The sequence below is a fragment of the Thamnophis sirtalis genome, unplaced genomic scaffold (assembly GCF_051295495.1).
Source record: "Thamnophis sirtalis isolate CommonGarterSnake01/CBP01778 unplaced genomic scaffold, rThaSir2_p1.2 scaffold_7, whole genome shotgun sequence".
NCBI classification, from domain to species: domain Eukaryota; kingdom Metazoa; phylum Chordata; class Lepidosauria; order Squamata; family Natricidae; genus Thamnophis; species Thamnophis sirtalis.
Window position 1 is genome coordinate 90,512,813 of NW_028261387.1, and position 13,641 is coordinate 90,526,453.

The following is a 13,641-nucleotide window of genomic DNA, read 5'->3' on the forward strand; positions in this document are numbered from 1 at the left end:
GTCCTGTTGGGGCTATTAAGAAAGGGGGGGTTGTTTTCCAAGAAGCGCTCTACATGGGGCTGCCCTTGAAGAGTGTTCGAAGACTCCAATTAGTCCAGAATGCAGCCGCGCGAGCGATTGTGGGTGCACCAAGGTACACCCACATTACACCTATCCTCCGCGAGCTGCACTGGCTACCTATTAGTCTCCGAATCCGCTTCAAGGTGTTGGTCGCTACCTATAAAGCCCTACATGGCATCGGACCTGGGTACCTGAGAGACCGCCTCCTGCCAATTACCTCTCTCAGACCAATTAGATCGCACAGGTTAGGTCTCCTCCAGATTCCATCTGCCAGCCAATGTCGGCTGGCGACTCCCCGGGGGAGAGCCTTCTCTGTTGCAGCCCCGGCCCTCTGGAATGAGCTCCCTGTTGAGATCCGGACCCTTACTACCCTCCTGGCCTTCCGCAAAGCCACCAAGTCCTGGCTGTTCCAGCAGGCTGGGGGGAGCTGAGAAGCATCTACCTCCACGGAAATTGTGAATGTTGGTTTTGTTTTTAATATGTTGTCTTTGTCTCGTTTTCCCCCTTTCCCTTGTCTTTTGTGAGCCGCCCGGAGTCCTCTGGGAGTGGGCGGCATACAAGACAAATAAATAAATAGATAAAAAATAGATAATAAATAAATAAATAAATAAATAAATAAATAAATAAATAAGAGCATGTTTCTCTTTTAAGGAAATATAACATTCCGCCTTTTTAATATTTCTCAAAATATTTCATTCTTCTAGGAGATGGCGGGTGCAGTTGTGCATTGCAGGCAGTATGCCCTGGTACGGGCGTACCAGAGCCTGCCTCGAGCACTGGGTACCGTTCCGGTATAGTGCTCTGGAGGGCCCACCCCCTCGCCCGAGCTCCTTATCTGTCCTTTAAGCCTTTGGCGCTTCTGTGCATGCGCATGGCGCATATGGTGCCTGCGTGGCGCACCCCCCAAGCAGCTGGAGCATCACAGAGGCTTGCGGAGGCAGGCACGAAGCATGCATGTGCCACGCATGTGTGCGAGCATGCCACGCGCATCCATGTGGGAGATGTCAGGTCTGTTCCAACTGGTTAGGATCCGGAACCCACCACTGGGCGGGTGCTAACTTTCTACCAGAGGTTTCTGTGACTTTGACGTTTGAGCTGTTCTGGAGGGTTGCGCAATGAAGAGGCTTTTGCTAAATGGTGGCGGGTTAATCCTATTATGTCCTAAAAGCTCATGTCCTGTTCTTAAAATGTGGGTGGTGGAGAATGTAAACTTGAATCCCATCCTTGGAGGTGAAGGTCTTTTGTTTTGGGAATAGGCTGGCCCAATCTTTCTTAATGGGCACAAAATATCTTCTGGGGGCTGTTAAGAAAGACAGTCTGCTTCCTGCCTCTAAAAAACCACGTTTCTCCATTTTTCATTTAGGGAACTATAATATTTGGCCTCTTAATATTTCCCCCAAATATTTCATTCTTCCAAGGGGGTGGGGTGGGGCTTCCCTCAGTCATAAATACGAGGACAGGCCATAAGTCCTTTTTTTCGATGCTTGTTGTAACTTTGAAGGGTCGGTAAATGAATGGTTGCAAGTTGAGGATTAACGCTAACCATTTTATTTTTCCGATTTAATTTTTATAGTTACTGGAAATGCAGCTGGTACTCTTTGTTTTTCCCACAGATATCCGTTGCTGGAAACTTGGCATCTTCCATTTTGCCTGGTTTGAAAGAAAATACCGAATATAAAATATCCATCTGGGCCTACTACAAAGACGGAGCTCAGAGTGATACCGTTTCTATTTGGCACAGAATCTGTAAGTGAGCAGGGAGATGCGGCGTCTATAACCTAAACAGCTGGGGTTGGCTTGTTGTTTAAAGTTGCCACAAAACCACACCATGAAAATACTCTCGGTACTCCTCGCGTTATGACCATAATCAGTGGTGGGATTCAAATAATTTAACAACCTGTTCTCTGCCCTAATGACCGGCTGGGGAGGGGAACCTGGGTGGTCATGTGACGGGGTGGGTGTGGCCAACTCAACATTACTCATGTCAAGGGGCACCTCTCCTCACCCAGCCTCTCCTCGCCAGGGCTGGCCATGCCTCACCCCTCCCCTCCTAGCCACTCCTTGTCATGCCCAGCCAGTGGCCCTGCCTCCAGCTGGGTGAGTGGCCAGGTGGCCGGGTGAGTGGCTGAGCAGCGAGGTGAGGAGTGGCTGGGAGGGGAAGGGCGAGGTGGGGCTAGGCGTGGGGAGGAATGCTATTCAGCTGGTTTGCCAAACTGCACAAAAGGTTAGCTACCTGTTCTGACCCCACTCCATACGGTGAGTCACGCCGACACAAGATTACTGCTAGACAATTTATTCACAGTAAATTAACACCCCGACAAGATTTTGGCAGCAACCCAGACTTCCACAGATAAGAAATACACACGAGAGCTTCTCCAGATTTAGTATAATAGTTGTGTCCTGCAAACAGCCTCCTCCCAAAGTCTCTTCTTATATACTCTCTTGGGAGGAGCCTAATCACAAGCACCTGGCCCCAATTATCTTCTGTATTTCTGTAGTTGCTGTTGGCGCTTATCTGCCCGTCTTTGCCTGGCGTTCGGGACTAACTCCATTAGCTCCTCCCCACTGCTCCAGGGCCTGACATCAGGGACAAACTCCCTTTGGCTTTCACCGTTGCTCCATGCCTTAGGCGCCTCCTGGTGGCCAACCAGCCTCTCTGGTCCCTGCTCGGAGTCTGAACCCTGTCCAGGGTCCTCCACATCTTCCAGAGCCGACTCATAGGGCCCCTCGCTATCGGAGTCTGTTTGCAGCTCCAACGGCTCCTGCTGGGCCACAACAGATACCTGTTCTACTGAACCTGTACGAACAAGCTGAATCCCACCAATGACCGTAATGGATCTGCCAATTACGGTTGTAAACTACAATTTTTGTAAAACAATTTTACAAGGGTTTTTTTCTTTTTTGCAGCGGTCATTATGTGGACAGGGCAGTTGTAAAACGAACACCCATGTCGTTAAGTGAACAGTGATGGTCATTAAGCAAACCCATTGCGGACTCTGCTGTGGTTTTGCCCAAAGGAAGAAATAAATGCCAGTTTTGGGCCAAAAAGGTTGTAAATCACAGGCATGTGACCGCAGGATGCTTCAAATAGCCGTAAATGTAGCCCATGTTGAAAAAAACATGAAGTGCAGTCATGTGACCGTCTGGGTGGGCGGAGCAACCGTTGAAACTTCAGATCTGTGTTGTTAGTCTCCTTTCTCAGGTAGATTGTAACTTCAAATGATTGCTAAACAACCGATCATACGTTGGGGACTACCTGTATTGAAATGAAAGTTATAGGCAGTCCTTGACTTACTACCACAATTAAACCTAAAATTTCTGTTGCTAAACAAGACAGTTGTTAAGTAAGGGAAACCCAGAGTCGAAGTTTCATTTCCCCTCCCAACCCAAGCACAAAGTCCAGAAGCGGTTTCCAAGTAGAAAGAAAATTTATATATTCTTTTCTTTGATTAAAACCATCCATTTTAGCCATCTTTGCTACTTCCATCAATTTGTTTTCCAGCCATTCATCCATTGTAGTAGATAAAGTATCTTTCCATTTTGGGGCATAAAATATTTTTAACGCTGTCAACATATAGAGCAGCAAAGTTCCAGAAGAATAACAGAATCTTGGCAGTGTTTCTCTTGTCTCATACAAAACAAAATCAAGGTGGAGTTTTTTTTAAAGATTTTTTTCTTATGCTTTTCACTTTAACAGAGTAACAGAATATCAGAAATTGAAAGGACCTTGGAGGTTTTCTAATCCAACCCCCTTCTCAGGCAGGGAAACTGTTAGGTAAGCTCCCCGTTGGGAGAGCGAGTACGTTCAGCGAAGCATTGTGAGAGTGTTGTTGGAGAACACACAAACCAGCATACAGAGACACTGCAGTTTAAATAGGCTTTTACTTTCGTGGAAATAGAGATATCAGAGTCCATCAAACAGTCCAAGTCATACACGGATAAGACAGAAAGTCATCAATGTCTTTCAGTTAAGGGGTAATCCAAATAACATAGTCCAGCATCATATAAACAGTCCAGTACACAAAGTTTGCTAGCAGTCGTAAAACCTACAATAGCTCATGGCACTTTCTAACAGCCAGCTTCGAAAACACTCAGATCAGATCAGCCCAGCATCTAACAAACAGAGAGCTAACAGTCGTTCTGGCTCCCTCTTATGGCCGATTGAGGAAAACAGCAACCAATCACGTTTTACAGTATGATTTAAAGCAACAAGTGCAACATTGTTACATATATTGCCAACCCAACCGTTTTATATTATATTCCTAACAGAAACCCATATCATTTCAGATAAAGGCTTGTCCAATCTCTTCTTAAACACTCTTCCAGTCTTGAAGCACCCACAGCTTCTGGAGGCAAGTCCTTCCACTGATTTATTGTCCTCAGTGTCAGGAAATTTCTCCTAAGTTCTAGGTTGGATCTCTTCTTGATTAGCAATAGCAATAGCAATAGCAGTAGACTTATATACCGCTTCATAGGGCTTTCAGCCCTCTCTAAGCGGTTTACAGAGAGTCAGCATATTGCCCCCAACAATCTGGGTCCTCATTTTACCCACCTCGGAAGGATGGAAGGCTGAGTCAACCCTGAGCCGGTGAGATTTGAACCGCTGAACTGCTGATCTAGCAGTAGCCTGCAGTGCTGCATTTAACCACTGCGCCACCTTGGCTCTTAGTTTCCATCAGCGATGGGTTTCACATTTTGTTACCACGGGTTTGCTTCGCGTGCTCCCACTCGCTTTGTGGGCGCACATGCCCAGTCCATGCATGCGCCCGGCCTTCCGTGCATGCACTTTGCTCACACATGCGCCTTCCTTGCATGCACCCGATGTCAAAAACATCCTAAATAGGATGGCATAGAGCCACGGCGGGTGGGCAGCCCACCCGCGATTTCGACTACCGGTTCGAGAGAACCGGTCCAAACTGGTTGAATACCACCTCTGGTTTCCATCCATTGATTCTTGTCTCACCTTCAGGTGCTTTGGAGAATAGCTTCTCCCTTTTCTTTATGACACTTTAAAAACAATAATAGAATAAGAGAGTTGGAAGGGACCTTGGAGGTCTTCTAGTCCAACCCCCTGCTTAGGCAGGAAACTCTACCACTTCAGACAAATGGTTATCCAACATCTTTTTAAAAGCCTCCAATGTTGGAGCATTCACTTTTGGAGGCAAGTTGTTCCACTGATTAATTATTCTAATCATCAATACATTTCTTCTTAGTTCTAAGTTGCTACCCTCCTTGATTAGTTTCCACCCATTGCTTCTTGTCCTACCCTCAGGTGCCTTGGAGAATAGTTTGACTCCCTCTTCTTTGTGGCAACCCCTGAGATATTGGAACACTGCTATCATGTTTCCCCTAGTCCTTCTTTTCATTCAACTAGACATACCCAATTCCTGCAACCATTCTTCATATGCTTTAGCCTCCAGTCCCTTAATCATCTTTGTTGCTCTTCTCTGCGCTCTTTCTAGAGTCTCCACATCTTTTTTACATCGTAGCGACCAAAACTGGATGTAGTATTCAAAGTGTGGCCTGACCGAGGCATTATAGAATGGTATTAACATTTTAGATGATCTTGCTTCTATCACCAACTTAGTTGGCATTTCACCTTCTTTAATTTAACTTAATTTAACTTAACCTCCATTCTAAGATCATCTCTACATTCTTTTTCAGCTGTCAGGAAATTGGAGGTGACGAAGTCTCCGGTCTTCTCCAACCCTTCTCCATTCCTATGGTTCACCCTGTGAATCTATGGGAATTCTCTTCTGCTTACCTATGCTCTAGATGCAACTGCAATTTAAAAGCTGCTTTAATTTACTGTGCCGTTAATCCCGAGAAAAGCAATTTCTCTGCATTTCTTCCACGCTGTGTTGGGATCAAAGTATTGTTTTCCTACAGAGTATTCAAGAGCCAAAAGATACATCTGGGAGATTATTACGTAGAGTACGGAGTTATTGATCGCTACTAAAGGAGAATATTTGTACCTCAGGGTTAAAATGAAGAGTCTTTGGTGATCTCTGAGCTTAGTTGTTTTCCCTTGCAGATGTTTCATTACCCAACTAGGGAACATCATCACGGTTCCACCACAAAACCGTGTTCGACTAAAGCGCGCTCGACGAAACCGCGTAGCTGACGTCATCACAGCGTGACGAAAAAAGCACGCTGTAAACGCTAAAGCTAAAATTAACCCCTAAACCTAAACCTAACCCCCCTAAACCTAATCCTAAACCTAATCCTAAACCTAACCCTAAACCTAACCCTTAACCTAACCCTAAACCTAACCCTTAACCTAACCCTTAACCTAACGCTAAACCTAATCCTAACCCTTAACCTAACCCTAAACCTAACCCTAACCCTTAACCTAACTCTAAACCTAACCCTAACCCTTAACCTAACCCTAAACCTAACCCTTACCTTAACTTGAATCGGCTTGCTTTCAAAGCGCTATTTAAAGCACCCTTTTTTCCCCGCGGTCGCTGTTGTTGCCCTGCTGATGACGTGAGCGACGCGGTTTAATCGGGCGCCCTTTAGTGGAGCACGGTTTTGTCGTGCCACGCATCATCACGGTTAGTAAGGAGTGAGGTTTGATCTCAGTTTATATTCTGGCTGTCATGTTCTGGGTGAAAATGGAGGCGAGGCCTGAGTGACTTCTAACAGCTCTTCACTCAACACTGCCTGTGAGGCAACTGTTTCTCTCTGGCTGACACAGCTCCTTTTATAGGGAAGCTGATTGGCCCACAACCAATCAGGAGAGAGTATTTTCCCGCTCCAACAGAGGACCAGACTGAGAACTTCAACTGACAACTAGATACAATGCATAACACTGGTGGCTTGGCCTGGGATATTCTTAGAGGTTCGTTGGTTGGGCTTCTTTGCAAGTTCCTTGATTGGGGTGCTGTTTACTTGATTGTTGATCTTAGATTAATCTTGGAGTGAATCAGTGGGGGGGTCCGGATCTTGTCGCAACTGGTACACTGCGACGGGGCCGGGCATCCACCTCAGGCATGCGCGCTGTGCACGCATGCGCACCCACCACCCTGTGATGCTCCAGCTGCTCAGCAGAGCATCGCGCAGGCGCCGTACGCTGCATGTGTGTATGCAGATGGCCCGGTTGGCTTAAATACAGGTAAAATATTGAAACCACCATTTGCACTGTGAGAAGGCATTGCTTTGCCATAAACTCGGTTGAATTTTCCCAGGGTAAACTCTCCATACTCTGAATTATCTGGTTGTTCTTTGCCTTTTTAGTCTTTAACTTAGGCGCCATAAAGGAAATTATTGGACTAGTTGTTTGTGATAAGAGCTGGCTTTCATTTTGTCCCCCCCCCCCACCAGATCGGAAAAGTCTAGTAAATGCTGATTTGCCGTATCTTTTTGCCGGTCCTGTTCTAATCTCTCCAGATTGTTGGAGATGGGGGTGGTGGTGGTTAATTTTACTTACAGATCTCTTGCAACCAAAGAGCTCCTCAATTCTTGGTTGTTTTGCTTTCTTCACTGGAGGGAGAGATCCTGGGCTGGTGCCATGGCGTTTCTTTCTAATTAAAGTATTTTTATTAGTAAAAGAAAAATACAACAACCAATAACTGGTAAAAGACAATACAACATCCACTGTTTCGCTTTACAATTGACTGTGTTTCAAGACATTCCCATAATATCAAAATCAGACATCAAAGGTTAGGTATCTTCTTCCCTCCCTCCCTCTTTCCTTCCCTTGTTTCTTCTTTCCCACTCCCCTTCCTTCCCTCCCTCCTTCTCTCCTTCCCTCCTTTCTTTTCCTTTCCTCCTTTCCTTCCCGTTCCCTTTCCTCTCTTCTTTCTTTTTCCCATGCTTATTTAATTCTTCGGCAGCAACAAAAGTTTTTGTTTGTATTATGTTCCACGCTGTTATCTCCACCAAAAAGTGTTAATTAAATAAAAAAGAATCCAGTAGGAGTACTAAAAATTGATAAAATAAAATAAAACCGGGAGGCACTACTGCAAACACGTTCCAGCTGCACCGGCTGCAGCTCCGCCCCGCTAAATACAGGTAAGGAATGAGGGCGGGCGGGCGGGTCCTCCAAAGCACCGTTCCAGTATGGTGGCTGCCTTCCCTCAGCCCTGCTGAACCTTGCAGAGTGCTCCCGGGGCCCGGGAAGGACCAAAATCTTTTTTTTCTTACTTACCTCTTCGAAATCTTGGTGCGTCTTATACACCGGTGCGTCCAATAGTCCAAAAAAATATGGTACTTGCTCTGGGAATGACCATTTGAAAGTGACTTTATCTTCCTCTGACAAACACCTCAATTGCAATGGCCCTTTGGCCTTAGTATCCAGAGGGATACAAGCAGCTGAATGGATGGATAGAAAGGTTTGGCTTTACCCTTCACAAAAGGACTTTTGCAGAAATCAAAGGACAGTTTGCCAGCCAGCTTCTTATCCACACAGCAGAAAGTGCTTCTTGTTTTTGTTTTTTTTTATAAGGAGGCCAGGTTAGGAAAAATGCCTTCTTTCTTAATTAGTAGCTCCTGGCTAATTGGTCTGCTGGCAGGACATGAAATACGGTCCATTTAATAGGCTTCTTGGTGCCTCGTGTTTAATCAGGATTAACTCCCCCACCTCTCCGTTTTTGTGCACCTGAAACAAGGAGCTGTTATAGAACCAACAACAACCCACAATCTGAGACAGCTCTGGTTTGCCAAATCAGCCGCTGTAAATGCCAGTAGAGGCAATAGTTAACTCTGGTGAAGTGAAACGGAGATCAAAGACCAAATTAAAGGAAGGAGATTCAAGCCGAACGCTTTTCCTGACTATAAGATGCTGTTTAATTTCCCTAAAACAGCAGAGGTTTTACAGTAAATGGACTGGGTTTTCCTGTTGGGGCTTGTATAGAGGATGCCTGCATGAAGGAAGGGGTTGGACTAGATGACCTTGGAGGTCCCTTCTAACCCTCGTATCCTAACACTCTCTAGGGTTTTAATCTGTACCTATAGCTGAAATGTTGGGAAGGAAAAAAAAAAGACGAAAAGATTCAGTTCAAATGTTCAGGATTGTAGGAAACAAAATTACAAAAAAATTTCCCTGCTTTTTGGAAGAAATCCATATCACCCAGAATCATATGATTGCTGTCGTATAAAAATCCTGCAGGTAGAGAGATATAGATACATAGATAGATAGACAGATAGATACATGACAGATAGATAGATACATGATAGATAGATAGATAGATAGATAGATAGATAGATAGATAGATAGATAGATAGTGATAGGTAAGTAGGTAGGTAGATAGTGATAGGTAGGTAGGTAGATAGATAGTGATAGATAGATAGATGATAGATAGATAGATAGATAGATAGATAGATAGATAGATAGATAGATAGTGAGGTAGGTAGGTAGGTGGGTAGATAGATAGATAGGAAGATAGATAGATAGATAGATAGATAGATAGATAGATAGATAGATAGATAGATGATAGATAGATAGATAGATAGTGAGGTAGGTAGGTAGGTGGGTAGATAGATAGATAGGAAGATAGATAGATAGATAGATAGATAGATAGATAGATAGATAGATAGATGGATGGATGGATAGATAGATAGATAGATAGATAGATAGATAGATAGATATCGGTAAGTAGGTAGGTAGGTACTGGTACTGATAGGTAGGTACCGGTAGGTAGATAGACATAGACAGATGCAGATAGACAGACAGACAGACAGACAGACAGACAGGTAGATAGGCTAAAGAAAGTCTACACTTTGCTGTTTAAAAAACCATGTTTTTAAGGTGTAAAAAAAATTAGGTCAAGAGAAATCACTGCAGTTTTTTTTTCAACCTTTACTATATATACCACATAAGCTGTACAATTCAGCTGAAAATTTTAAGGGGGAAAAATAACAATTAAAATTAGAATAATGTGGCTGCCTAAAGATGCACACCTATAAACTAATCCTCTGCCAGACTACCTTTTGATTTTATGACAGCATTCAATCTTTTGGGGTAGTCAATCTTCTCCAAACCAGGAACTCTTGTGTGGTGTCCAACTTTGGCAGCGTGAAGACCTGTGGTTTTCAGCTCCCACAATCCCTTAGCCAGCTGTGTTGGGAGTTGATGTTCACGAGTCTTAAATTTTGTCAAGGTTGGACACCCCAGGTCTAGATTATCACTAGCTGTCACACACAAGACCTCTTGGTTTGAAGATCAGATCTGAATGCTTTCTAGCCCTGAGCGTTTTCAGAGCAGTTCTGCTCTTATTGCCTGGTAGACGGTGAGTTGATTTAGTGTTTCATTTCATTGCAGATTCTGTCAGCAAAGTAGCAGTAGCAATAGCAATAGCAGTTAGACTTATATACCGCTTCATAGGGCTTTCAGCCCTCTCTAAGCGGTTTACAGAGTCAGCATATTGCCCCCAACAACAATCCGGGTCCTCATTTTTTACCCACCTCGGAAGGATGGAAGGCTGAGTCAACCCTGAGCCGGTGAGATTTGAACAGCCGAACTGCAGAACTGCAGTCAGCTGAAGTAGCCTGCAGTGCTGCATTTAACCACTGCGCCACCTCGGCTCTTTATGTGCTATTTATGGGTAGCAAAGATTATTTTAACAGAATAACAGAGTCGGAAGGGACCTTGGAGGTCTTCTAGTCTTCTAGTCCAATCCTCTGTTCAGGCAGGAAGCTGTATACCCGTGGTGGTGAACCTACGTGCCGGAAGTTTCACGCAGCACCATCTCTCCGCGCACGCAAGCCGTCGCCCAGTTATGGCACGCCGGCCAGCTAGTCTTGACCTTGGAGATCTTTGTTTTATTTCTTTTAAGGCAAACATTTCATCATTCCTCAATCAGTAAGACATCGAAGTACAATTTTTTGTATGTCAAAATAATTCTAGTTTACCACCAAATTCTTGTCCAGCCTAATATATACCCCTCCCTCCCTCCACCCTCTCCCCCAACCCCCCTCCACCTTCCCCCCCCCCGACTTCCCAGAACCCGTACACGGTATAGATTTCTAACAAACACAGTCTAAAATCTATTGAGAAAAAAAGAAATAAAAAAAATTAATAACATTCTACATTGACCTTAGCTTCTTCTTGCTGAACCAACTTTAAACAATTTAAATCATTTCTGATCTTAAGCATAAGCTAACTGGAATTTCTTGGTCCCATATTTATTTTGTATATAGTCAATCCATTTTTTCCAGTCTCGTTTATATCTCTCATTTGAGTGAGTCTTTAAGATATGCCGATATTTTAGCCATCTCGGCTAAGTTTGTAACTTTCAATGTCCATTCTTGAGTTGTAGGCAAATTTTCCTTCTTCCAGTATTGCGCCACCAACAGTCTTGCTGCCAGCCAGCTAGTCTTCACGCACACGGGAGCACCGGAAACTGGAAGAGTAGCCACCCAGGAAATTTCTCCTGAGTTCTCCTTGATTAGTTTCCATCTGTTGATTCTTGTCCTGCCCTCAGGTGCTTTGGAGAATAGCTTGACTCCCTCTTCTTGGTAGCACACACTTAGATATTAGAAAACTGCTATCATGTCACCCCTAGTCCTTCTTCTCATTAGACATATCCAATTCCTTTATATGTTTTAGCCTCCAGTCCCCTGATCTTGATTTTATTCAGCTAAAGTGTGTAGTTGGCTTCTGTCAAAAGAGAACATTCAACAAGCAATAAATTATGGTTTTACATCTCGAAATGATTATTATTTTCTCCTTGGAAGGGACATACCAGCAATTCAAACCACATCACAGAAACCCTTTCCACCCACGAGTCACTTAACCTTTTCTTCAGCCGAATGAAATCTTGATTTGTAGCTCCATAATTGTCAATTTGCTCTAAAACTGTTGGTTATAACAAAAAAAAACTCCCACCAAAACATTATCAGCTTCTTTTTGGGAGGCCTTTGAAAAATGGCAGAGTCTGTCCAAGCTTGGGTGAAATTTTTTTACAGAATACACAGTGGAGGATTCTATGGGGATTCTCAGTCATCCAGGTCATGGCTGTCCCTAAAATGCTTTTTTTTTTTTTGGGGAAAGGCAACTGGAGTTTTTAAATTTTTCCTTGAAGCTGTTTCACTTCTCCTCCGAGAAGCTTCTTCAGTTCTGACTGAATGTTGGAGGGTGAAAGGATTTTTATCCCTTGCAGAGTTTTGATGCAACATATTTTTATAGTGTCAGGATTCCAAGTAATAGACCCATAGCAAGCAAAACTCCGAGGCAGTTAGATTCCTCAGAGAATAACTTTTTTAGATATATCATATTGGCACAGATCTGGTGAAAATCCGACTCTGAAGACTCCCACGGTTTTCACCTAATTAAAAGTAAAAGTTTGTCACTTTCTCAAAACAATCAGTCACATGGTCCAATCACGGTGGTGTCTGGTTGCTTGGTGACATCACTCCGCCTTCCTCTGACCAGGTGTGAGAATGTCCTTGGTTCCCAAGAGAAAGTATTTTGTTTTGGCTACAAAATCCCAGCTATTTCAAATCCCCCTTCCCTCCCCATCCCTCAGCTCCAGTGTGGCAACAGGAAGCTTTCAAGAGGGCTTCAGCCAGGTCAGCTTCAGGATTGACATATAGAATTAGTTTAAAAACCTGGCCCTCGGTAGGAGGCAGTACAATTTCAAATTTCTTTTCATGGTTTCTTTCAGGAGAAAACATGCTTATTGAAGGTACTCATTAAAAGTGAAGCTTGTCCAAAACTAGATCAGCATGGCTGCACTGGGATGAAATTAATTATAAGAAGGTGCACAGTGAGAGGGCTCTAGAGAACTGATAACATTTCTGATTCTCCCTCTCTTTATTTGTTTAAGACCTTTTCCAAAGTGATGAACATACCTATTTGTCTTCTTATTTTCCCCACAACAACAACCACCCTGTGAGGTAGGTTGGAGGGTCTGGCCCAAAGTCACCCAGCTGGCTTTCATGCCTAAGGCAGGATTAGAACTCACAATCTCCTTGTGATTGGCCCCAAGTTGCTCAGCTGGTTTTCATGCCTAAGTTGGGACTAGAACTCACAGTCTCCTCATAATTGGCCCAAGTCACACAGCCAGCTTTCAGCCTTAAGGTGGAACTAGAACTCACAGTCTCCTGGTGATTGGTTCAAAGTCACCCAGTCATCTTTCATGCCTAAGACAGAACTAGAAATCATAGTCTTGAGTAGAACGCAAGGTCCCTTGGTGATTGGCCTGCAGCCACCTAGCCGGCTTTCATGTCTAAGGTAGGACTAGAACTCACCATCTCCTAGTTTCTGGCCTGGTGCCTTAACTACTAGGCCAAACTGGCTCTCTTTTGTTAGGTAGAATAAACCTCTAATGCTTAAAGGTTTTCAAGCAAGGACACCATGGCAACTAGGCATTCTCCAGCATGGATATTACAGTGCCAATTGTGCAGAGAAATTATCTCATCTCTGTTTACTTCCTGTTAAGTTTTCATCAGGAAATTGAGTTATCTTGGATCAGACCAGGCACCACGTGGTTTTCTAATCTTCCTAGATTAACGTGGAAGAAAACCAACTCTTTGGCTGTAGGTCTTGGTTTATTCCCTTTGCTAGAATAGATGGAAATGTGGTTGGGTAGATCTATTGGAGGACACCTGAAGGTTTATCTCTGTCCTCAGGGTCAC

General features: G+C 44.0%; 1 protein-coding gene across 1 annotated transcript in view; it reads left to right on the forward strand.

The window, feature by feature from the left end:
* The window catches only part of COL20A1 (collagen type XX alpha 1 chain), a 204,453-nt gene that overhangs the window by 60,678 nt on the left and 130,134 nt on the right, over positions 1-13,641 (forward strand). Inside the window, exon 18 of the mRNA XM_087720870.1 lies at positions 1,674-1,806. Coding sequence (XP_087576996.1) covers positions 1,674-1,806 — 133 coding nt within the window. The remainder of the gene's footprint in view (positions 1-1,673; positions 1,807-13,641) is intronic.